Source organism: Gobius niger (assembly GCF_951799975.1).
Source record: "Gobius niger genome assembly, chromosome: 6".
NCBI lineage: Eukaryota > Metazoa > Chordata > Actinopteri > Gobiiformes > Gobiidae > Gobius > Gobius niger.
This window is the reverse complement of record NC_136857.1, coordinates 40,001,638-40,026,746: the sequence shown is the minus strand read 5'-3', so window position 1 is coordinate 40,026,746 and position 25,109 is coordinate 40,001,638. Positions and strand designations below refer to the sequence as shown.

Genomic DNA, 25,109 nt, shown 5'->3' with positions numbered 1-25,109 from the left:
TCCTAACGGGGGGCCAATTAAGACAACCACTCTCGAATCGCTGTCTGATCAAATGACTCAATGACTCTTCTGTTTCAGACGACTCACAACGAGACAGTCACGAGGACCCTGCACACCACTGAGAGGCAGATAAAGAGAGAGTTAGAACAGGCCCATATTCCTGTCTCTCAATCATTTTATGTACACAATGCTACTTTTTATTGCATAACAGGCAATCGAGTTAGTGTTACCTCTCACTATAAATCAACCATAAACGAAGGGGTAAGAGCAATGGCCACAATTCTACTTGGGAACCTCCTCTAAATGCTTCCTTACAGTGATTTTATTCAAAATTTCACACCATTCCCGACTATAGAATACCTGATTTGGAATTGTCATAAATACTTGTATAGTCTCCTGCCAATAGGATGGCCTGGGACCTGCTCACCCTTTTGGCTAATTAAACCAGGCTCGCTTACAACAAATGTTAATAATGTCAATGATGGAGCCGCTAAAAGTGACAACAAGACTAACAATGGCCCAAATGCACAGACATCAACCTCTGACGATGACACAAGAGAAGAAAAGGTTCTACCCGGGCTCAATGGCAAAGATTTGTCTGACGAGTTTGTTGAAAACCCGGGCGAAATAACATTTCAGTCAACAGACTTGGAACTCGAAGAAAGCACAAACCACCCGTTCTATTCTAACGAGTGGTATAAGGACATGGAAAACAAGGTTAGAAGGTTAACACAATCCTCCTGTTATGCATGTTCCATGTTGCCAAGATCCACTGATCCACTTCCCGTCACTGGAGGACCGGGAGGTATATCTGGAACACCTACCATATGCATATTAGTGTTTCAATATACTCTACAAGAAAACCCTCTGTTAAAGTCTCATGATAGTTGTGTTGAATGAAGTACTAACACTTGTCGATGTGATTGTACAAGAAAACCAATCACAGCCAGAGGATCACATTTTGAAGTATACCCTTTATTCCAATATTACCATCGTCTATAAGGATAATACTAGGGTCATAAACCTACACACTACATAGACTATCCCTCCATAAATACTAAAAACACCTCCTGCGCCTTCCAACTGAACTGACCGTGCCTCCCTGACAAGTTTCAGCTTCAATGAATACTTCAGCTATTTTTGATATCTGTATGAACTCAAGTCTCTCTGATACAGACTCAGTAGCATTAAATATGGGAAAACTAAAACACAGGCAATGTAAACAAATCAAAACCTTGAGTGATGACTTCTCCAACTTGGCCACTACTGGTTTGTCACAAACACCTCATTTTTATTGGTGTTGTGGAAAGAATATTTGGGTGACCCTCCCACGGAAATGGGCAGGCTTGTGTGGAGTTTGCACTATGAATAACCTTACATATATTGTGCAACCGATTGGCTCTTTACGTTCCACTAACGCACTTCCCTACTTCCCTACGCACTTTACGGCCTCACATATGTAGCTGTCCTGTCACTGTGACAGTGATTGATTCGGGGCCTCCCAGACACACTGTGCTGTCCAGCTGCCTGCTCGCCCCGCCCCCCAACCACAGCAGGTGAAACTAATGCCCCGATCAACTCACTCCGACCAGCTCCAAAAACACACAGGTTCTCCATGCCAGTCAGTGTGCAGAGGACCAGAGAGAGTGGAGATACAAGCGGTGTCTCTCCTCAAAGAGGTCCCCAATGAAGCAGAAAAAGAAACACCTTTCTACAAGGAGTGAAGCACTGTGGGTAAGGGACGAATGTGGTTGTGAGGCATTCAATCTAATTTCATGATCATGTAAATCTGTCTAAATGAATGCATACATGTGTTTAAAAAGTGAAATCTCATGCTCACACAAATCGGATGTTATCGTTAAAAGACGTTTAAAAATATGTTAAATAGTTAAGCTAAAAACATTGGTTAAAAGTTAATTTGTTTATTTACATGTTTATTTACACTTGCTTTTGTTCTGTGTTTTTCGCCTGTACCACATGGACAGAGACAAATAAAAACCCAAAAGACTGTTCATTGGAGTGAAGTCCAGTTATTTCCTTCCAGTAGAGAGGACATTCCCTTTCAAGTCAGGGAGCTGCAAGTGTAGACTTGACACACACAGTCTGTCTCAACTAGCTTCACCGAGAATAACAACTTTTACTTAGAATTTGGACTCCAGCCTATCATCTTTAAGGATACGCCCCGTATGTATCTCATTTACATACTAGGATAAAAAACCCATGTCTATCATTGTTCGTTGTGAAAATGCTCTGTACACGTCACCCAGTAAATATTCTCTCCTCCACGATACTGGTCTCGAATCCTCCTTCACACCAATGATCTCAGTGAGGGACGGATGGAGCGTGAGATGGACAGACGGATCGGTGCGGCGGCAGCAGTGATGCGGTCGCTGTATCGGTCTGTCGTGGTGAAGAGGGAGCTGAGTCGGGGCAAAGCTCTCGATTTACCGATCGATCTACGTTCCCACCCTCACCTAAGGTCATGTGATCCTCGCCTATGGTCATGTGATCATCACCTATGGTCATGTGATCCTCACCTATGGTCATGTGATCCTCGCCTATGGTCATGTGATCATCACCTATGGTCATGTGATCCTCACCTATGGTCATGTGATCCTCCCCTATGGCCTCACCTATGGTCATGTGATCCTCACCTATGGTCATGTGATCCTCACCTATGGCCTCACCTATGGTCATGTGATCCTCACCTACGGTCATGTGATCCTCACCTATGGTCATGTGACCCTCACCTATGGTCATGTGACCCTCACCTATGGTCATGTGATCCTCGCCTATGGTCATGTGATCATCACCTATGGTCATGTGACCCTCACCTATGGTCATGTGACCCTCACCTATGGTCATGTGATCCTCGCCTATGGTCATGTGACCCTCACCTATGGTCATGTGATCCTCACCTATGGTCATGTGATCTGGGTAGTGACCGAAAGGACTGAACAGCTGGAGGAGGTGTGGCCTCGGGGTCAGAACAGCTGGAGGAGGTGTGGCCTCGGGGTCAGAACAGCTGGAGGAGGTGTGGCCTCGGGGTCAGAACAGCTGGAGGAGGTGTGGCCTCGGGGTCAGAACAGCTGGAGGAGGTGTGTGTGGATCGGGAAGTTTGGGCGTTTCTGCTGAGACGCTGCCCCTGTGACCCGGCCCCGGATAAAGCGGAAGAAAATGGATGGATGGATGTATAAAAAAGTAATCAATTCATTTTTAATTAATTGAGGAAGATGAGATTTGCAAAGAAATGCCTGCATTTATTGCAATATATATATTCATATGTTGTTAACTGTGTTCCAAATTATTAAGATAAGATAGCGATTATTGATCTCATTAAGCTCTTAGAAACACTAAGGGTGTGCAAATAGGCAGACAATGTGAGGAAAGAAACAACAGCAAAAACAAATAAATAGTAAATAGTGGTATCTTATGTACAATGAAAGAACTTTGTGGGGACAAAAAGTATAAACAGTAAATAATAAAGTAAACATATAGTCAATGTTAGCAGTGCATTTAAGAAACTGTCTGTACTTGGGTCATTGATGACTGAGGTTCTCCCGCGCTCACACTTACACAAACAAACCGAGCCGTGGCCGAGCACGAGGAGTTGTTTACAAGTGCACGTGAGCAGCAGCAGCGCAACATGATGCGAAAAAAAAAAAAAAACTAAGCAGCTGCGGGAAATAATGTCTATGAGCCCTGTCAAATCTCTTCACTCCACTTTTCTTTGCATTTTACTACAGTTTAACAAAAAGGGCTGTGGTGAATAATAGTCGATTTTAATAAAGCAGAGAAATAGAGAGTGCGGGTCCCTCTGTCCCGCTCAGCTGAGGCGGGGGTGGGGAGCAGCACCTGCCTTTCTTTGGAGTCATATACAGCCTTCAAAAAAACACCACGAGAACAGAAGATCTGACGCTCAGTTTATGTCCTTCATTGCTGCTTCGGCCACTGGTTAAACAGCTTTATGTTGGTGAACTCCTGGAAGTATAGACTATACTTCGTATACGCTACATTGCGACAAAGCACTTAACACGAACACGCACCAAAGTCACAAGTGATAAAAGCACCCGCAGGTTTTATCTGTCCCACTAACGCCGGGCTCAGACCAAGCGGCAAAAAAACGCTTTCCGTCGCTCAGTTTACTCTACTTCCTTGGCCAGCCCCCCTTGTGCAGGAGCGCGTGGAGGTGGGTTTGAGACGCAGCTTTTGCGCATGAGCCAATTACGCACAGGTGTCTGTCAGATCTTGTTCTGTGGTTGGTGGAGCCGCCGCCGGAAATGGCTCTGTATTTGCATAGCGTTGAATTTTTTTTAAGGCTAGTCTCCGCTCTGGCCGCCCGTATCTCGCCGCTCTCCTGTGGATTTCCGGAGGCTTCTTTCCGGTCGCCAGGCAGCATCGGGAATGAATGGAAGCTCGCCGCTCTCCTCACTTCCGCCGCTCTAGGTCTGAGCCCGGCGTAAATCCTGCGGCCAAACCAGGTGCAGCAGCAGAGAAGCTCGGACACAGGGCGGGAGAAGCGCAGCCGCTCCCGTAAAGTCAACCCGAGACGTGCGTGAAGCGGCCAGGGCGTCGGGAGTGAGCGGTCGGGGAGACGAGCGTGAAGCGGCCAGGGCGGCGGGAGTGAGCGGTCGGGGAGACGAGCGTGAAGCGGCCAGGGCGGCGGGAGTGAGCGGTCGGGGAGACGAGCGTGAAGCGGCCAGGGCGGCGGGAGTGAGCGGTCGGGGAGACGAGCGTGAAGCGGCCAGGGCGTCGGGAGTGAGCAGTCGGGGAGACGAGCGGTATGTGGCCCGGGGTCCGAGGAGCCGCCCGGGAGCGAAGCGGTCGGGGGCCGGGGAGACGAGAGCGAGGCAGCCCCTGCTCTGTTTGATAAATACAGCCTTTTCTCACTGTTTTACGTGACAAATGCACCCGCCCATACAACCGCCGCTTGTATCCGTGCGTGTGCGCAAACACGAGCCACCGAGCCGCGCTCTGGCCCCTCCCTCCTCCAACGGGCCAAAGTCTGGAACCGAGTCCGACTCGGGCATGGTTTGTTGCAGGTAACAGGTGACGCCTGAGCCCAGTCAGCCCTGATTGGTTAACAAGGCATAAATGAACGCACGTGTAGATTAGATTCCTTGAGTGCATGAAGCAGTGGGTGCGGCCTCCCTGTTCACTCACCGCTCTGTTCTCCCTGTTCTCTCACCGTGCTGTTCTCCCTGTTCACTCACCGCGCTGTTCTCCCTGTTCGCTCACCGTGCTGTTCTCCCTGTTCGCTCACCGCTCTGTTCTCCCTGTTCGCTCACCGTGCTGTTCTCCCTGTTCGCTCACCGCTCTGTTCTCCCTGTTCACTCACCGCGCTGTTCTCCCTGTTCGCTCACCGTGCTGTTCTCCCTGTTCGCTCACCGTGCTGTTCTCCCTGTTCGCTCACCGCACTGTTCTCCCTGTTCTCCCTGTTCTCCCTGTTCTCCCTGTTCTCCCTGTTCTCCCTGTTCTCCCTGTTCGCTCACCGTGCTGTTCTCCCTGTTCTCCCTGTTCGCTCACCGCTCTGTTCTCCCTGTTCTCCCTGTTCTCCCTGTTCTCCCTGTTCTCCCTGTTCGCTCACCGTGCTGTTCTCCCTGTTCTCCCTGTTCGCTCACCGCACTGTTCTCCCTGTTCTCCCTGTTCTCCCTGTTCTCCCTGTTCTCCCTGTTCTCCCTGTTCTCCCTGTTCGTTCACCGCGCTGTTCTCCCTGTTCTCCCTGTTCTCCCTGTTCGTTCACCGCACTGTTCTCCCTGTTCTCCCTGTTCTCCCTGTTCTCCCTGTTCTCCCTGTTCTCCCTGTTCGCTCACCGTGCTGTTCTCCCTGTTCGCTCACCGTGCTGTTCTCCCTGTTCTCTCTGTTCGCTCACCGCGCTGTTCTCCCTGTTCGCTCACCGCGCTGTTCTCCCTGTTCGCTCACCGCGCTGTTCTCCCTGTTCGCTCACCGCACTGTTCTCCCTGTTCGCTCACCGCACTGTTCTCCCTGTTCTCCCTGTTCTCCCTGTTCGCTCACCGCACTGTTCTCCCTGTTCGCTCACCGCACTGTTCTCCCTGTTCTCCCTGTTCGCTCACCGCACTGTTCTCCCTGTTCGCTCACCGCACTGTTCTCCCTGTTCTCCCTGTTCTCCCTGTTCGCTCACCGCACTGTTCTCCCTGTTCGCTCACCGCACTGTTCTCCCTGTTCTCCCTGTTCGCTCACCGCACTGTTCTCCCTGTTCGCTCACCGCACTGTTCTCCCTGTTCTCCCTGTTCTCCCTGTTCTCCCTGTTCGCTCACCGCACTGTTCTCCCTGTTCGCTCACCGTGCTGTTCTCCCTGTTCGCTCACCGCACTGTTCTCCCTGTTCGCTCACCGCACTGTTCTCCCTGTTCTCCCTGTTCGCTCACCGTGCTGTTCTCCCTGTTCTCTCACCGCGCTGTTCTCCCTGTTCGCTCACCGCGCTGTTCTCCCTGTTCTCCCTGTTCGCTCACCGCACTGTTCTCCCTGTTCACTCACCGCACTGTTCTCCCTGTTCTCCCTGTTCTCCCTGTTCTCTCTGTTCGCTCACCGTGCTGTTCTCCCTGTTCTCCCTGTTCTCCCTGTTCTCTCTGTTCGCTCACCGTGCTGTTCTCCCTGTTCGCTCACCGCACTGTTCTCCCTGTTCTCCCTGTTCTCCCTGTTCTCTCTGTTCGCTCACCGTGCTGTTCTCTCTGTTCGCTCACCGTGCTGTTCTCCCTGTTCTCCCTGTTCTCCCTGTTCTCCCTGTTCGCTCACCGTGCTGTTCTCCCTGTTCGCTCACCGTGCTGTTCTCTCTGTTCGCTCACCGCACTGTTCTCTCTGTTCTCCCTGTTCTCCCTGTTCGCTCACCGTGCTGTTCTCCCTGTTCGCTCACCGCCCTGTTCTCCCTGTTCTCTCTGTTCGCTCACCGCGCTGTTCTCTCTGTTCGCTCACCGTGCTGTTCTCTCTGTTCGCTCACCGCACTGTTCTCTCTGTTCGCTCACCGTGCTGTTCTCCCTGTTCGCTCACCGTGCTGTTCTCCCTGTTCGCTCACCGCCCTGTTCTCCCTGTTCTCTCTGTTCGCTCACCGCACTGTTCTCTCTGTTCTCCCTGTTCTCCCTGTTCGCTCACCGTGCTGTTCTCCCTGTTCGCTCACCGCCCTGTTCTCCCTGTTCTCTCTGTTCGCTCACCGCGCTGTTCTCCCTGTTCGTTCACCGCGTTGTTCTCCCTGTTCGCTCACCGTGCTGTTCTCTCTGTTCGCTCACCGTGCTGTTCTCTCTGTTCGCTCACCGTGCTGTTCTCTCTGTTCGCTCACCGTGCTGTTCTCTCTGTTCGCTCACCGTGCTGTTCTCTCTGTTCGCTCACCGTGCTGTTCTCCCTGTTCGTTCACCGCGTTGTTCTCCCTGTTCGCTCACCGCGCTGTTCTCACTGTTCTCACTGTTCGCTCACCGCGCTGTTCTCTCTGTTCTCTCACCGCGCTGTTCTCTCTGTTCTCTCACCGTGCTGTTCTCCCAGTTCGCTCACCGTGCTGTTCTCCCTGTTCTCTCTGTTCTCTCACCGCGCTGTTCTCTCTGTTCTCTCACCGTGCTGTTCTCCCAGTTCGCTCACCGTGCTGTTCTCCCTGTTCTCACTGTTCGCTCACCGTGCTGTTCTCCCTGTTCTCCCTGTTCGCTCACCGTGCTGTTCTCCCTGTTCTCCCTGTTCGCTCACCGCGCTGTTCTCCCTGTTCGCTCACCGCGCTGTTCTCCCTGTTCTCCCTGTTCGCTCACCGCGCTGTTCTCTCTGTTCTCTCACCGTGCTGTTCTCCCTGTTCTCCCTGTTCGCTCACCGCGCTGTTCTCCCTGTTCTCTCACCGCGCTGTTCTCCCTGTTCGCTCACCGCGCTGTTCTCTCTGTTCGCTCACCGTGCTGTTCTCCCTGTTCGCTCACCGCGCTGTTCTCCCTGTTCGCTCACCGCGCTGTTCTCTCTGTTCGCTCACCGTGCTGTTCTCCCTGTTCGCTCACCGCGCTGTTCTCTCTGTTCGCTCACCGTGCTGTTCTCCCTGTTCTCCCTGTTCGCTCACCGCGCTGTTCTCCCTGTTCGCTCACCGCGCTGTTCTCACTGTTCGCTCACCGCGCTGTTCTCCCTGTTCGCTCACCGCGCTGTTCTCCCTGTTCGCTCACCGCGCTGTTCTCTCTGTTCGCTCACCGTGCTGTTCTCCCTGTTCGCTCACCGCGCTGTTCTCTCTGTTCGCTCACCGTGCTGTTCTCCCTGTTCTCCCTGTTCGCTCACCGCGCTGTTCTCCCTGTTCGCTCACCGCGCTGTTCTCCCTGTTCTCTCACCGTGCTGTTCTCCCTGTTCGCTCACCGTGCTGTTCTCCCTGTTCGCTCACCGCGCTGTTCTCCCTGTTCTCCCTGTTCGCTCACCGCGCTGTTCTCTCTGTTCGCTCACCGTGCTGTTCTCCCTGTTCTCCCTGTTCGCTCACCGCGCTGTTCTCCCTGTTCGCTCACCGCGCTGTTCTCCCTGTTCGCTCACCGTGCTGTTCTCACTGTTCGCTCACCGCGCTGTTCTCCCTGTTCGCTCACCGCGCTGTTCTCACTGTTCGCTCACCGCGTTGTTCTCCCTGTTCGCTCACCGCGCTGTTCTCCCTGTTCGCTCACCGCGCTGTTCTCACTGTTCTCACTGTTCGCTCACCGCGCTGTTCTCACTGTTCGCTCACCGTGCTGTTCTCCCTGTTCTCTCACCGCTCTGTTCTCCCTGTTCGCTCACCGCGCTGTTCTCCCTGTTCGCTCACCGCGCTGTTCTCCCTGTTCGCTCACCGCGCTGTTCTCCCTGTTCGCTCACCGCGCTGTTCTCCCTGTTCGCTCACCGCGCTGTTCTCCCTGTTCGCTCACCGTGCTGTTCTCACTGTTCGCTCACCGCGCTGTTCTCCCTGTTCGCTCACCGCGCTGTTCTCACTGTTCGCTCACCGCGTTGTTCTCCCTGTTCGCTCACCGCGCTGTTCTCCCTGTTCGCTCACCGCGCTGTTCTCACTGTTCTCACTGTTCGCTCACCGCGCTGTTCTCACTGTTCGCTCACCGTGCTGTTCTCCCTGTTCGCTCACCGCGCTGTTCTCCCTGTTCGCTCACCGCGCTGTTCTCCCTGTTCGCTCACCGCGCTGTTCTCACTGTTCTCACTGTTCTCTCACCGCGTTGTTCTCACTGTTCGCTCACCGCGCTGTTCTCCCTGTTCGCTCACCGCGTTGTTCTCCCTGTTCGCTCACCACGCTGTTCTCCCTGTTCGCTCACCGCGCTGTTCTCCCTGTTCGCTCACCGCGTTGTTCTCCCTGTTCGCTCACCGCGTTGTTCTCCCTGTTCTCTCACCGCGTTGTTCTCACTGTTCGCTCACCGCGCTGTTCTCCCTGTTCGCTCACCGCACTGTTCTCACTGTTCTCACTGTTCGCTCACCGCGTTGTTCTCACTGTTCTCACTGTTCGCTCACCGCGTTGTTCTCCCTGTTCTCTCACCGCGCTGTTCTCCCTGTTCGCTCACCGCACTGTTCTCACTGTTCTCACTGTTCGCTCACCGCGCTGTTCTCACTGTTCTCACTGTTCGCTCACCGCGTTGTTCTCACTGTTCGCTCACCGCGCTGTTCTCCCTGTTCTCCCTGTTCGCTCACCGCGCTGTTCTCCCTGTTCGCTCACCGCGCTGTTCTCACTGTTCTCTCTGTTCGCTCACCGTGCTGTTCTCTCTGTTCGCTCACCGCGTTGTTCTCCCTGTTCGCTCACCGCGTTGTTCTCACTGTTCGCTCACCGCGCTGTTCTCACTGTTCGCTCACCGCGTTGTTCTCCCTGTTCGCTCACCGCGTTGTTCTCCCTGTTCGCTCACCGTGCTGTTCTCCCTGTTCGCTCACCGTGCTGTTCTCCCTGTTCGCTCACCGCGCTGTTCTCCCTGTTCGCTCACCGTGCTGTTCTCACTGTTCTCACTGTTCGCTCACCGCGTTGTTCTCACTGTTCGCTCACCGCGCTGTTCTCCCTGTTCGCTCACCGCGCTGTTCTCACTGTTCTCACTGTTCGCTCACCGCGTTGTTCTCCCTGTTCGCTCACCGCGCTGTTCTCCCTGTTCGCTCACCGCTCTGTTCTCCCTGTTCTCCCTGTTCGCTCACCGCGCTGTTCTCCCTGTTCGCTCACCGCGCTGTTCTCACTGTTCTCACTGTTCGCTCACCGCGTTGTTCTCCCTGTTCGCTCACCGCGCTGTTCTCACTGTTCTCTCTGTTCGCTCACCGCGCTGTTCTCCCTGTTCGCTCACCGCGTTGTTCTCCCTGTTCGCTCACCGCGCTGTTCTCACTGTTCTCACTGTTCGCTCACCGCGTTGTTCTCCCTGTTCGCTCACCGCGCTGTTCTCACTGTTCTCACTGTTCGCTCACCGCGCTGTTCTCCCTGTTCGCTCACCGCGTTGTTCTCCCTGTTCGCTCACCGCGCTGTTCTCACTGTTCTCTCTGTTCGCTCACCGTGCTGTTCTCTCTGTTCGCTCACCGCGCTGTTCTCACTGTTCTCTCTGTTCGCTCACCGTGCTGTTCTCTCTGTTCGCTCACCGTGCTGTTCTCTCTGTTCGCTCACCGCGCTGTTCTCACTGTTCTCTCTGTTCGCTCACCGCGTTGTTCTCCCTGTTCGCTCACCGCGCTGTTCTCCCTGTTCGCTCACCGCGTTGTTCTCCCTGTTCGCTCACCGCGCTGTTCTCACTGTTCTCTCTGTTCGCTCACCGTGCTGTTCTCTCTGTTCGCTCACCGCGCTGTTCTCACTGTTCTCTCTGTTCGCTCACCGTGCTGTTCTCTCTGTTCGCTCACCGTGCTGTTCTCTCTGTTCGCTCACCGCGTTGTTCTCCCTGTTCGCTCACCGCGCTGTTCTCTCTGTTCGCTCACCGTGCTGTTCTCCCTGTTCGCTCACCGTGCTGTTCTCCCTGTTCTCCCTGTTCGCTCACCGTGCTGTTCTCTCTGTTCGCTCACCGTGCTGTTCTCCCTGTTCGCTCACCGTGCTGTTCTCCCTGTTCGCTCACCGCGCTGTTCTCACTGTTCTCACTGTTCGCTCACCGTGCTGTTCTCCCTGTTCGCTCACCGCGCTTTTCTCACTGTTCTCCCTGTTCGCTCACCGCGCTGTTCTCACTGTTCTCACTGTTCGCTCACCGCCCTGTTCTCCCTGTTCGCTCACCGCGCTGTTCTCTCTGTTCTCTCACCGCGCTGTTCTCACTGTTCTCACTGTTCGCTCACCGCCCTGTTCTCCCTGTTCGCTCACCGCGCTGTTCTCTCTGTTCTCTCACCGCGCTGTTCTCACTGTTCTCACTGTTCGCTCACCGCCCTGTTCTCCCTGTTCTCTCACCGCGCTGTTCTCACTGTTCTCTCACCGCGCTGTTCTCCCAGTTCGCTCACCGTGCTGTTCTCCCTGTTCGCTCACCGCGCTGTTCTCTCTGTTCTCTCACCGTGCTGTTCTCCCAGTTCGCTCACCGTGCTGTTCTCTCTGTTCTCTCACCGTGCTGTTCTCCCAGTTCGCTCACCGTGCTGTTCTCTCTGTTCTCTCACCGTGCTGTTCTCCCTGTTCTCTCACCGTGCTGTTCTCCCAGTTCGCTCACCGTGCTGTTCTCTCTGTTCTCTCACCGCGCTGTTCTCTCTGTTCTCTCACCGTGCTGTTCTCCCAGTTCGCTCACCGTGCTGTTCTCCCTGTTCTCTCACCGTGCTGTTCTCCCTGTTCGCTCACCGTGCTGTTCTCTCTGTTCTCTCACCGTGCTGTTCTCCCTGTTCTCTCACCGCGCTGTTCTCCCTGTTCTCTCACCGTGCTGTTCTCTCTGTTCGCTCACCGTGCTGTTCTCTCTGTTCTCTCACCGTGCTGTTCTCCCTGTTCTCTCACCGTGCTGTTCTCCCTGTTCTCTCACCGCGCTGTTCTCCCAGTTCGCTCACCGCGCTGTTCTCCCAGTTCGCTCACCGTGCTGTTCTCTCTGTTCTCTCACCGTGCTGTTCTCCCTGTTCTCTCACCGCGCTGTTCTCTCTGTTCTCTCACCGCGCTGTTCTCCCAGTTCGCTCACCGTGCTGTTCTCCCTGTTCGCTCACCGTGCTGTTCTCTCTGTTCGCTCACCGTGCTGTTCTCTCTGTTCACTCACCGCGCTGTTCTCTCTGTTCGCTCACCGTGCTGTTCTCCCTGTTCGCTCACCGTGCTGTTCTCCCTGTTCGCTCACCGTGCTGTTCTCTCTGTTCGCTCACCGTGCTGTTCTCCCTGTTCACTCACCGCGCTGTTCTCTCTGTTCGCTCACCGTGCTGTTCTCCCTGTTCGCTCACCGTGCTGTTCTCTCTGTTCGCTCACCGTGCTGTTCTCCCTGTTCGCTCACCGTGCTGTTCTCCCTGTTCTCCCTGTTCTCTCACCGTGCTGTTCTCCCTGTTCTCCCTGTTCGCTCACCGCGCTGTTCTCCCTGTTCTCACTGTTCGCTCACCGCGCTGTTCTCCCTGTTCTCTCACCGCGCTGTTCTCCCTGTTCGCTCACCGTGCTTTTCTCCCTGTTCTCCCTGTTCTCTCACCGTGCTGTTCTCCCTGTTCTCCCTGTTCTCCCTGTTCGCTCACCGCGCTGTTCTCCCTGTTCTCACTGTTCGCTCACCGCGCTGTTCTCCCTGTTCTCTCACCGTGCTGTTCTCCCTGTTCGCTCACCGTGCTGTTCTCTCTGTTCGCTCACCGTGCTGTTCTCCCTGTTCGCTCACCGTGCTGTTCTCCCTGTTCTCCCTGTTCTCTCACCGTGCTGTTCTCCCTGTTCTCTCACCGTGCTGTTCTCCCTGTTCTCCCTGTTCGCTCACCGCGCTGTTCTCCCTGTTCTCACTGTTCGCTCACCGTGCTGTTCTCCCTGTTCTCTCACCGTGCTGTTCTCCCTGTTCGCTCACCGCGCTGTTCTCCCTGTTCTCTCACCGTGCTGTTCTCCCTGTTCTCTCACCGCACTGTTCTCCCTGTTCTCCCTGTTCGCTCACCGCGCTGTTCTCCCTGTTCGCTCACCGCTCTGTTCTCCCTGTTCTCCCTGTTCTCCCTGTTCGCTCACCGCGCTGTTCTCCCTGTTCGCTCACCGCGCTGTTCTCCCTGTTCGCTCACCGTGCTGTTCTCCCTGTTCTCCCTGTTCGCTCACCGTGCTGTTCTCCCTGTTCACTCACCGCGCTGTTCTCCCTGTTCACTCACCGTGCTGTTCTCCCTGTTCGCTCACCGTGCTGTTCTCCCTGTTCACTCACCGCGCTGTTCTCCCTGTTCGCTCACCGTGCTGTTCTCCCTGTTCTCCCTGTTCTCCCTGTTCACTCACCGCACTGTTCTCCCTGTTCGCTCACCGCACTGTTCTCCCTGTTCTCCCTGTTCGCTCACCGCCTGTTCTCCCTGTTCTCCCTGTTCTCCCTGTTCTCCCTGTTCGCTCACCGTGCTGTTCTCCCTGTTCGCTCACCGCGCTGTTCTCCCTGTTCGCTCACCGCGCTGTTCTCCCTGTTCTCCCTGTTCGCTCACCGCCTGTTCTCCCTGTTCTCCCTGTTCTCCCTGTTCTCCCTGTTCGCTCACCGTGCTGTTCTCCCTGTTCTCCCTGTTCTCCCTGTTCGCTCACCGTGCTGTTCTCCCTGTTCGCTCACCGCCTGTTCTCTCTGTTCACTCACCGTGCTGTTCTCCCTGTTCACTCACCGCACTGTTCTCCCTGTTCTCCCTGTTCTCCCTGTTCTCCCTGTTCGCTCACCGCCTGTTCTCTCTGTTCACTCACCGTGCTGTTCTCCCTGTTCTCCCTGTTCTCCCTGTTCGCTCACCGTGCTGTTCTCCCTGTTCTCCCTGTTCGCTCACCGTGCTGTTCTCCCTGTTCTCCCTGTTCGCTCACCGCCTGTTCTCCCTGTTCGCTCACCGCTCTGTTCTCCCTGTTCTCCCTGTTCGCTCACCGTGCTGTTCTCCCTGTTCGCTCACCGCGCTGTTCTCCCTGTTCTCTCACCGTGCTGTTCTCCCTGTTCTCTCACCGCTCTGTTCTCCCTGTTCGCTCACCGTGCTGTTCTCCCTGTTCGCTCACCGCGCTGTTCTCCCTGTTCGCTCACCGTGCTGTTCTCCCTGTTCTCTCACCGTGCTGTTCTCCCTGTTCACTCACCGTGCTGTTCTCCCTGTTCTCTCACCGTGCTGTTCTCCCTGTTCACTCACCGCTCTGTTCTCCCTGTTCGCTCACCGTGCTGTTCTCCCTGTTCTCTCACCGCGCTGTTCTCCCTGTTCGCTCACCGTGCTGTTCTCCCTGTTCTCTCACCGTGCTGTTCTCCCTGTTCACTCACCGCTCTGTTCTCCCTGTTCGCTCACCGTGCTGTTCTCCCTGTTCTCTCACCGTGCTGTTCTCCCTGTTCTCTCACCGTGCTGTTCTCCCTGTTCTCTCACCGCTCTGTTCTCCCTGTTCGCTCACCGTGCTGTTCTCCCTGTTCGCTCACCGCGCTGTTCTCCCTGTTCGCTCACCGTGCTGTTCTCCCTGTTCTCTCACCGCTCTGTTCTCCCTGTTCGCTCACCGCGCTGTTCTCCCTGTTCGCTCACCGCGCTGTTCTCCCTGTTCGCTCACCGTGCTGTTCTCCCTGTTCTCTCACCGCTCTGTTCTCCCTGTTCGCTCACCGCGCTGTTCTCCCTGTTCGCTCACCGCGCTGTTCTCCCTGTTCGCTCACCGTGCTGTTCTCCCTGTTCTCTCACCGTGCTGTTCTCCCTGTTCACTCACCGCGCTGTTCTCCCTGTTCGCTCACCGTGCTGTTCTCCCTGTTCTCTCACCGTGCTGTTCTCCCTGTTCACTCACCGCGCTGTTCTCCCTGTTCGCTCACCGCACTGTTCTCCCTGTTCGCTCACCGCGCTGTTCTCCCTGTTCGCTCACCGCGCTGTTCTCTCTGTTCGCTCACCGTGCTGTTCTCCCTGTTCTCCCTGTTCGCTCACCGCACTGTTCTCCCTGTTCGCTCACCGCACTGTTCTCCCTGTTCGCTCACCGTGCTGTTCTCCCTGTTCGCTCACCGTGCTGTTCTCCCTGTTCTCTCACCGCACTGTTCTCCCTGTTCGCTCACCGCTCTGTTCTCCCTGTTCTCCCTGTTCTCTCACCGCGCTGTTCTCCCTGTTCACTCACCGTGCTGTTCTCCCTGTTCGCTCACCGTGCTGTTCTCCCTGTTCGCTCACCGCGCTGTTCTCCCTGTTCGCTCACCGCACTGTTCTCCCTGTTCGCTCACCGTGCTGTTCTCCCTGTTCGCTCACCGTGCTGTTCTCCCTGTTCTCTCACCGCACTGTTCTCCCTGTTCGCTCACCGCTCTGTTCTCCCTGTTCTCCCTGTTCGCTCACCGCTCTGTTCTCCCTGTTCTCCCTGTTCGCTCACCGCTCTGTTCTCCCTGTTCTCCCTGTTCGCTCACCGCGCTGTTCTCCCTGTTCTCTCACCGTGCTGTTCTCCCTGTTCTCTCACCGTGCTGTTCTCCCTGTTCGCTCACCGCTCTGTTCTCCCTGTTCGCTCACCGCTCTGTTCTCCCTGTTCGCTCACCGCACTGTTCTCCCTGTTCACTCACCGCACTGTTCTCCCTGTTCGCTCACCGTGCTGTTCTCCCTGTTCACTCACCGTGCTGTTCTCCCTGTTCGCTCACCGCACTGTTCTCCCTGTTCACTCACCGCACTGTTCTCCCTGTTCACTCACCGCACTGTTCTCCCTGTTCGCTCACCGTGCTGTTCTCTCTGTTCGCTCACCGTGCTGTTCTCCCTGTTCGCTCACCGTGCTGTTCTCCCTGTTCGCTCACCGCACTGTTCTCCCTGTTCACTCACCGCACTGTTCTCCCTGTTCGCTCACCGTGCTGTTCTCTCTGTTCGCTCACCGTGCTGTTCTCCCTGTTCGCTCACCGCTCTGTTCTCCCTGTTCACTCACCGTGCTGTTCTCCCTGTTCGCTCACCGCACTGTTCTCCCTGTTCACTCACCGCACTGTTCTCCCTGTTCACTCACCGCACTGTTCTCCCTGTTCGCTCACCGTGCTGTTCTCCCTGTTCACTCACCGTGCTGTTCTCCCTGTTCACTCACCGTGCTGTTCTCCCTGTTCACTCACCGTGCTGTTCTCCCTGTTCACTCACCGCACTGTTCTCCCTGTTCGCTCACCGTGCTGTTCTCCCTGTTCGCTCACCGTGCTGTTCTCCCTGTTCACTCACCGTGCTGTTCTCCCTGTTCACTCACCGCACTGTTCTCCCTGTTCGCTCACCGTGCTGTTCTCCCTGTTCGCTCACCGCACTGTTCTCCCTGTTCACTCACCGCGCTGTTCTCCCTGTTCACTCACCGCCTGTTCTCCCTGTTCGCTCACCGTGCTGTTCTCCCTGTTCTCTCACCGTGCTGTTCTCCCTGTTTTCCCTGTTCGCTCACCGCGCTGTTCTCCCTGTTCGCTCACCGCGCTGTTCTCCCTGTTCTCCCTGTTCGCTCACCGTGCTGTTCTCCCTGTTCTCCCTGTTCGCTCACCGCGCTGTTCTCTCTGTTCGCTCACCGCGCTGTTCTCCCTGTTCTCCCTGTTCGCTCACCGTGCTGTTCTCCCTGTTCTCCCTGTTCGCTCACCGTGCTGTTCTCCCTGTTCGCTCACCGCACTGTTCTCCCTGTTCGCTCACCGTGCTGTTCTCCCAGTTCTCCCTGTTCGCTCACCGTGCTGTTCTCCCAGTTCTCCCTGTTCGCTCACCGCACTGTTCTCCCTGTTCGCTCACCGCACTGTTCTCCCTGTTCGCTCACCGTGCTGTTCTCCCTGTTCGCTCACCGCGCTGTTCTCCCTGTTCTCCCTGTTCGCTCACCGTGCTGTTCTCCCTGTTCGCTCACCGCGCTGTTCTCCCTGTTCTCCCTGTTCGCTCACCGCACTGTTCTCCCTGTTCGCTCACCGCACTGTTCTCCCTGTTCGCTCACCGTGCTGTTCTCCCTGTTCGCTCACCGTGCTGTTCTCCCTGTTCTCTCACCGCTCTGTTCTCCCTGTTCTCCCTGTTCGCTCACCGTGCTGTTCTCCCTGTTCGCTCACCACTCTGTTCTCCCTGTTCGCTCACCGCTCTGTTCTCCCTGTTCGCTCACCGCTCTGTTCTCCCTGTTCGCTCACCGCACTGTTCTCCCTGTTCGCTCACCGTGCTGTTCTCCCTGTTCGCTCACCGCGCTGTTCTCCCTGTTCTCCCTGTTCGCTCACCGTGCTGTTCTCCCTGTTCGCTCACCGCGCTGTTCTCCCTGTTCTCCCTGTTCGCTCACCGCTCTGTTCTCCCTGTTCGCTCACCGCTCTGTTCTCCCTGTTCGCTCACCGCGCTGTTCTCCCTGTTCGCTCACCGCGCTGTTCTCTCTGTTCGCTCACCGTGCTGTTCTCCCTGTTCGCTCACCGCTCTGTTCTCCCTGTTCGCTCACCGCGCTGTTCTCCCTGTTCGCTCACCGCGCTGTTCTCCCTGTTCTCCCTGTTCGCTCACCGTGCTGTTCTCCCTGTTCTCTCACCGCTCTGTTCTCCCTGTTCTCTCACCGCTCTGTTCTCCCTGTTCGCTCACCGCGCTGTTCTCCCTGTTCGCTCACCGCTCTGTTCTCCCTGTTCGCTCACCGCTCTGTTCTCCCTGTTCACTCACCGCGCTGTTCTCCCTGTTCTCTCACCGCTCTGTTCTCCCTGTTCGCTCACCGCTCTGTTCTCCCTGTTCTCCCTGTTCGCTCACCGCACTGTTCTCCCTGTTCGCTCACCGCTCTGTTCTCTCTGTTCGCTCACCGCTCTGTTCTCCCTGTTCTCCCTGTTCTCTCACCGCGCTGTTCTCCCTGTTCGCTCACCGTGCTGTTCTCTCTGTTCGCTCACCGCTCTGTTCTCCCTGTTCTCCCTGTTCGCTCACCGCGCTGTTCTCCCTGTTCGCTCACCGTGCTGTTCTCCCTGTTCGCTCACCGCTCTGTTCTCCCTGTTCGCTCACCGCGCTGTTCTCCCTGTTCGCTCACCGTGCTGTTCTCCCTGTTCGCTCACCGTGCTGTTCTCCCTGTTCTCTCACCGCGCTGTTCTCTCTGTTCGCTCACCGCTCTGTTCTCCCTGTTCTCTCTGTTCGCTCACCGCTCTGTTCTCTCTGTTCGCTCACCGTGCTGTTCTCCCTGTTCGCTCACCGTGCTGTTCTCTCTGTTCGCTCACCGTGCTGTTCTCCCTGTTCGCTCACCGTGCTGTTCTCTCTGTTCGCTCACCGTGCTGTTCTCCCTGTTCGCTCACCGTGCTGTTCTCTCTGTTCGCTCACCGTGCTGTTCTCTCTGTTCGCTCACCGTGCTGTTCTCTCTGTTCGCTCACCGTGCTGTTCTCTCTGTTCGCTCACCGTGCTGTTCTCTCTGTTCGCTCACCGTGCTGTTCTCTCTGTTCGCTCACCGTGCTGTTCTCTCTGTTCGCTCACCGTGCTGTTCTCTCTGTTCGCTCACCGTGCTGTTCTCCCTGTTCTCTCACCGTGCTGTTCTCTCTGTTCGCTCACCGTGCTGTTCTCTCTGTTCGCTCACCGTGCTGTTCTCCCTGTTCGCTCACCGCGCTGTTCTCCCTGTTCTCTCACCGTGCTGTTCTCCCTGTTCGCTCACCGCGCTGTTCTCCCTGTTCTCTCACCGTGCTGTTCTCCCTGTTCGCTCACCGCGCTGTTCTCCCTGTTCTCTCACCGTGCTGTTCTCCCTGTTCGCTCACCGTGCTGTTCTCCCTGTTCTCTCACCGTGCTGTTCTCTCTGTTCGCTCACCGTGCTGTTCTCTCTGTTCGCTCACCGTGCTGTTCTCCCTGTTCGCTCACCGCGCTGTTCTCCCTGTTCTCTCACCGTGCTGTTCTCCCTGTTCGCTCACCGCGCTGTTCTCCCTGGCTTTCACGCGCGTCCTTCCTCGTCCGCTCGCGTTTGCTAGGCTTAATACGCGCGGACAGCTTTGCATTTCGGAGGCGTTGAAGCGCCTCTACATAGGGTTAACATGGAAGCTGGAGGCGTGGACGCTTTTGGTCTGTTCGCACCTTAAGAGTTTGTTACCTTTTCTTGGTTTCTTTTCTTTTCTTCTTCTATATCGACATCTACAAAAAACAGAAATGTTAGAAGTGTGTGTCTTTGGTTTTTACACAATATACAATTAACACATACAGTGGGAGGAAAAAGTGAGTAAACCATTTGGAATTTCTAACATTTCAGCCTAAAGGCCTCTTCATCCTCCACAAGAGTATGAAGAACTTTGTTCTTGTTCTTGAGGCAAAAAGAACGAGAACAAAGTTCGTCTGGGCTCTGACATTTCATTCTCCACAAGACGTGTTTCTGCCGAACGGCCACGCCCCTATTTCCGCAGCCAAAACAAACAAGGAATGACTGAAAAAAAACGATCCATTGACTTCAAACTCTGTATCAGTCACAGTATTGCAAACGTTTTGAAGATTGACTTGATGTTTAGCCACATCTCCCACTGGTTTATTTCGTCCGTGTGTTTCTCTCCAGGACTTCTTTACATGTGCGTGTCCTTGTCCTTCAGCGAAGTGTTTTACTGCCGCGAGCGGTGCCTCAGAACTCTCCATGTTGTCTCTGTTTTCCGCACCGGTGTTAGGACGTAAACATTGGATTCTCGCTTCCCGCTTCCGCCAAAATAACCCCGCCCACTAAAAATCCAGCCAATCACAGCCAGAGTTCTCGCAGCCCAGCCAAAATAGTTCTCCTGAGCTGATGCGTCAGCCAGAGCTGCCGAACAGGAGCTGCGAGAACAACATGACGTCATTTTGTTCTCGCAGCTCTGGGTGCGAGAACAGTTCTCGCGTCTTGTGGAGAATGAATAGGCCTTAAATTGGTCATAAAATGTAGTCTCATCTTTATTAAATTAAAAGTGTCTGCTTAAAGTAATTCTTGCCCCTAGAGGCCATAAGCGCAACTGCAGGTGTCGTAGCAAGTTGCGATGTTTAACTTATTAATTGTCTTGGAGAGTAAATACTACTCTGACAGGAAAGGCGAAAGGAGAGAGGGATGTTGTGCATCCAATTATACAATGGAGATTTTTTTTTCACTCAAACTTGGCTGTAAATACTGTTTAAAGTAACGTTAGCCCGCAGTTAGCTTTGCCCATTAGCCTGTTAGCTTCTTCTTTGTGATTCTATTAGTGTGTATTGCTTGCTCGGGTTCGGTGGCATGAAAGTTGCAAACATGGGTTTCTGGCCAGAGACACCAGAGGGCGATGAAAGACCGGGACTACGAAAAGGATTTATTAAGGTAAACACGTTACTTAGTACTACTTTAAACTAATACCAAACATTTACATTTGATCATATTTTGAACATGTAAACATTCACAGGAGAGTGTGGAATAAGTAAGTGCACCCCCTGAATCTCACTGAACTGCAGCAGTTTTGTAAAGAGGATGGTCCAAGATTCATCCTGATCATTGTGAGCGTCTGATCTACAACTACAGAAAAGGATCAGCAGATATTTAATACAGGGGTTCACTTACTTATTCACACTGTTGTGAATGTCTCATGTCTTTCTGCAAAACATTTTGATAAACTTGTGAATTAATTTTTCTATTGATGATCATGTTGTCCAGGCCCTGAGGCAAAAATATCGCCCCACACCATGATGCGTTTTCAATTAGTTGAAAATGCAGCTGCAAGGTTGTTAACACGGACAAAGAGAAGAGAACCCATCACACCTGTGCTAAAGTCTCTCCATTGCCTTCCTGTTGATGAGTTTAAAATCAAATTTAAAATCCTGCTCCTCACATTTAAATCCTTAAAGGGTTTGGCTCCGCTCCATCTCCAAGACACTATCACTCCATAACAGCCAACCAGAGCTCTCCGCTCTCAAATCTCATGGACTAGTGATTCCTCGAGTCTCCAAAATCCCTGTAGGAGGCAGAGCCTTTAGCTCCAAGCCCTGGTTATATGTTGGGAACCAGTGGATTGGAGCGTACTCACTGTTTAAGTGTTCTTCTTGATATTGTTGATATGAACGTGGAGTTGAATTTGTAACTCACGAAATGCTTGGTTATGGCTAATTTTAGAAAAACTGTAAAGTGTAAAACATCAGTAGTTCATATTTCCAGAGAGAAATACTCACATATTTACATAGTTACAACATAGATTCTCAATGTTGTAACCAAATAAAGAAACATGTGAGTTCTTCTGTCTGGATATATGAACTACTGATGTTTTACCCTTTACAGTTTTTCTAACATTTATAATTTTTTGGGGCTTTAGCACTCGAAACATTTGAAGACATGCAACTCCTCTTCCTGGATACTATCGCTTGATATGGTTATTACTTTAATGACCAACACTGCGATGTAATTTGGGATGTTTGTAAATTGATTTTGAGTTTGGACATTTTGAGCACTTCCTGGAAGCTTCTTAGCTCTTGTGGTCATAACACTCAGGCCCCTCCTAAAACAGGTTCTGTATCTTTAAGTTAACAAAGCTGCAACGCTTCATTTTAAGGGGCACATTCATAATGAACTCATGATGAGCTAATCATGAGATCATTTTTAGTTGTAAGTTTATACAAAGTTTGGTCCTTGGTGTGGTTGGTTTCTTCGCAAACAAAAAATTCAACATCATCATGATGAATTACTCATTATCATTAATGAGTAAATTGCCTGAATTAACTGTGTGAATTCATGAGTATTTCATCATGAATCATCATGACCTCACATGAATTCATAATGAATTAAGTCATGAATTATGATGAATTCATGCATGAATTTGTTTACCCTTATTATAAAGTGTTACCAGTTTCTCTTTTCTCCCCCTGGGTTTTTGAGTTCTTCCTCTCTGTGCTGGAGAGTCTAAGGACAGGGGACACCCAGGCCACTCGTCACCACCTGCTGCCGACGCTTATTTGGACATTATGTTTTCCTGGATACTTCATTTGCCTGAACTTTACATTGTCTTATTTACTGCTCTGTTTCATTGCCTTAATGTTCGGTGCAGCTGTGAGGAAACTCCTGTGTGATACTGGGCGATATAAAACCATTGACTGCTTGATTGATGCCCAGACTTCACAGTGAGGAGAGGGTTTAGATGTTAGTGCTGTTCCATTTTTCCTCCACACAAGACGTTGTGTGTTCCTCCCAAACTGTTCAACTTTGAGGTGCTTTGCTGCCTCAGGGCCTGGACAACGTACTATCATCAATGGAAAAACTAATTCACAAGTTTATCATGTTTTTGGATGTGAAAGCTTTGAATGTTAAATGAGAAGATAATGTTGAATAATATAGAGGCTAAAATGGGCATTTTACATTAAAACTAAAGCAGTTTTATAATTGCAGCATTTGAATCCCCTTCAAAAACAACAACATACAAGTTTCAGCTGCTTCTGCTTCTCTTCAGAGCCTGTAAAAGACTTCAGCACTAGGAGCACATGGTTAATTATTCTGCATAAACTGCACCTACGAGAGCCTCACCTGAGGACTGGATTCTGAGCTTCTGTAGAAGCTGAATGACAGCTCTGCAAAGATAATGAGGAGCTTTTCTCTGTCGTTATCTGTTTTATCGGAGCCTCAGTGAGTCTTTAACCTGTTAGCGACATTAGCCTAGCTTAGTGATAGCATAGTGTCTCCAGCCTGTAGGTTTACTGCAGCGCTGTGGTGTTGGAGACGCTGCAGATTCAGGTCCATCTTTTAATTATAGTAAAATTAATTGATTTAATGTGATGGCGCCTTTCATGTCACCCAAGGACACCTTACAATTAAGAACACAAACATACAGATGTAAAATCACTAATAAAATCACAGTGCATGGGCAGATTTGAAAAGGTAGGTCTTCAATTGGGATTTAAAAGTAACTAAAGAGCCTGATTGACTTTTAATGAATCAGACCCGATTCTGAACATCCTACAGTGATGTTTGTAGTTCAGGAACCTCAGACTGATCAGACTCACCTGGTGCAGGGCCTTGAACCCCCTGATCGTGACCGTCTCCTGTGTCTCCACACTGAGGCCTGGTGTCCTGGACTGACCTGTGACACAAACACAGCTCTGAGCTTTAACATCACATTTGCTAGAATCATCACAAACAGATTCAACAACAATATCCATAAAACACAGTTTAGCTGCTGAGATTAAAGACGTTTCTTACTTTGAGTCTGGAGGAGGTTCTGGATTGAGGTTTGGATCATTGCCTTTCGACACTTGCAGGCTGGTTTTTCTTTTTCTAAAAACACATTGATGTTTGAAGGTGTTTAAAGTCGAAAAGAAACGACTGAACTCACTTTGTCCCACAGAGCAGTGGCTCAGTGCTGCCCTCTGGAGGCTGAGAGCCAGAGGACTTTCTTTTTCCTTCAGACATTTCCTCCGAGCGTCGGCCTGGCGGAGCCATAAACACAGATTAAAGTACATCCATGTAAACACTGTAGATCCTTCATGATCTAAGACAGCTGTTTCAGAGACAGCGCCATCTGCTGTTTGGAAGCTCATGTAACAACTGAATCCAGGCAGAGAAAGCAGCAAATGCATAGTAAAAGAATGTATCTACTTCTTAAGTACAAAAGGCTCCTGCTCCTTTTGAGCATCATATCATATCGACGTTATTTAAATATTTATTTACTTACTCACCTACGCATGTATCAGTCTTTGGCTTTGATTACTGTGCTGAACTCTGTTCCTATGTAGAACTTTGTGCAACTCAGATGCTCAAATAAAAAAGATTAATTGAATTGAGGAGAAAATGCAAACTTCACAGAAAGGCCCTGTCCAAGTGGGGGACCTTCTCTTTTCCATTCTAATGTAGTGTTTTCCAGTGGTTTAAGAGGCCAAAAAGAAGTGCCCGTACTTGTATTTTTTCTTGTATATGCAAATGAAAAAATATTATTAGGCCTATACAAACAAGCGAATGTCTGGGTGCACACACGGCACATATTCATCCCGGACAGAACCTTTGAGGTTCAGTTAGAACATTCAGGAGGTTGATGAAACAAAATACTTGGGCATAATCTTAGATAAACGCCTGAGTTTCAAAGTCAAGTCACTAACGTCTGCAGGAAAGTCAAATCAAATCTGAACAGTTTTTGTTTTATAAGAAGAGAATTATCAGACCACGCGGCTTTATATGAATGCAATGTTTTTTCATATCTGTCCTCCTGCATTACAGCAGGTCACAAACATCAGCGTCCACTCTGAAACCAGTCACTTCGCTGTAAAAACAGGCCAAATATTTGACAAGAAACCTCTGAGAGGCATCATTGTGATATCGTACAAAAGCACAAGCTTTTTAGTTGTGAAAACTTTGTAAATGTTAGTAACTGAAATTGACTTTTAAATGTCTGAACAGCTGTGTCACCTCTGTCCTCTGGCCTCATGGTGAAGTGTCAGGTTCTCTCAGACCTTCCACCAGAGCCTCAGTTAGCGGGGATTGTAGCTCCCAAAATTTAGAAAATCATTTGGTCAGTCGAGCTTCTCCTTCAGAGGCGACACTGTGGAACTCTCTCCCCACTTCTCTGAAACTGCAGACTAACGTTAACATCTTTACCAGAGGCTCAAACAGTGGCTCAAATCAGGCCAAAGTTGTTCCCATGTGTAAAATGCGCCTTATCTTGGTAAATAATGTGTTTTATCTTTGTGATCTAAAAGCCCCCTATGGACAGGTGTTGAAAATTAGCACATGTGCTATAACACTTTGAACAATGCGTCTGGTTTGTCCAATGTAATTGCTATGTCCATATTAAATAAATAAATGAAATGAAAAACATATTATACAATGGATTAAGGGTCAATGGGTCACATGACCTTAAAGCTGGGGAAAAACAGGCATTTATTTGTATTAAGGTTAAGGTTTCTCTGATTTAGCTGGAGACCTGTCTGTTTGCTGCTGTGTCAATAGTTGTTCTTTATCCTTCGTTGGATAGTTTATCATCTTGAATATCTCCCTCCACCTCAGACTGTAACAATCTCGGCGAAAGGTCAATTTGCACAATGGCTGATTACACTTTACTGGAAGCACTTTATGGACTGTTGGATAGACTGTTTCTTCTAGATCTTATATTATTTTAATTAAATGATGATCAAGCCCTCTTTATTAATCTAACTGTGTCCCACTGTAGCCCTATGTATTTATTATTGTATGGTCATTACTGTTTGTACCACCACATGCAAACCAAATTTCCCTCTGGGACAATAAAGTTGAGTTGAGAATCATGACGCCGTGAACCCCCCACCTGCACGAGGCACTATGGGAGCTTCCCCCACGACCGGAAACGCACAAGTGGAAGAAAAT

At 52.0% G+C, this 25,109-nt stretch overlaps 1 protein-coding gene across 1 annotated transcript in view; it reads right to left on the bottom strand.

Annotated features, from left to right (window-relative positions):
• LOC306964897 (NACHT, LRR and PYD domains-containing protein 14-like) overlaps positions 1-23,198 on the bottom strand; it is a 318,924-nt gene extending 295,726 nt beyond the window's left edge. The window contains exon 1 of the mRNA XM_079559064.1: positions 23,110-23,198. Coding sequence (XP_079415190.1) covers positions 23,110-23,186 — 77 coding nt within the window. The 5' untranslated portion in view covers positions 23,187-23,198. The remainder of the gene's footprint in view (positions 1-23,109) is intronic.
• Positions 23,199-25,109: the final 1,911 nt, after the last annotated feature.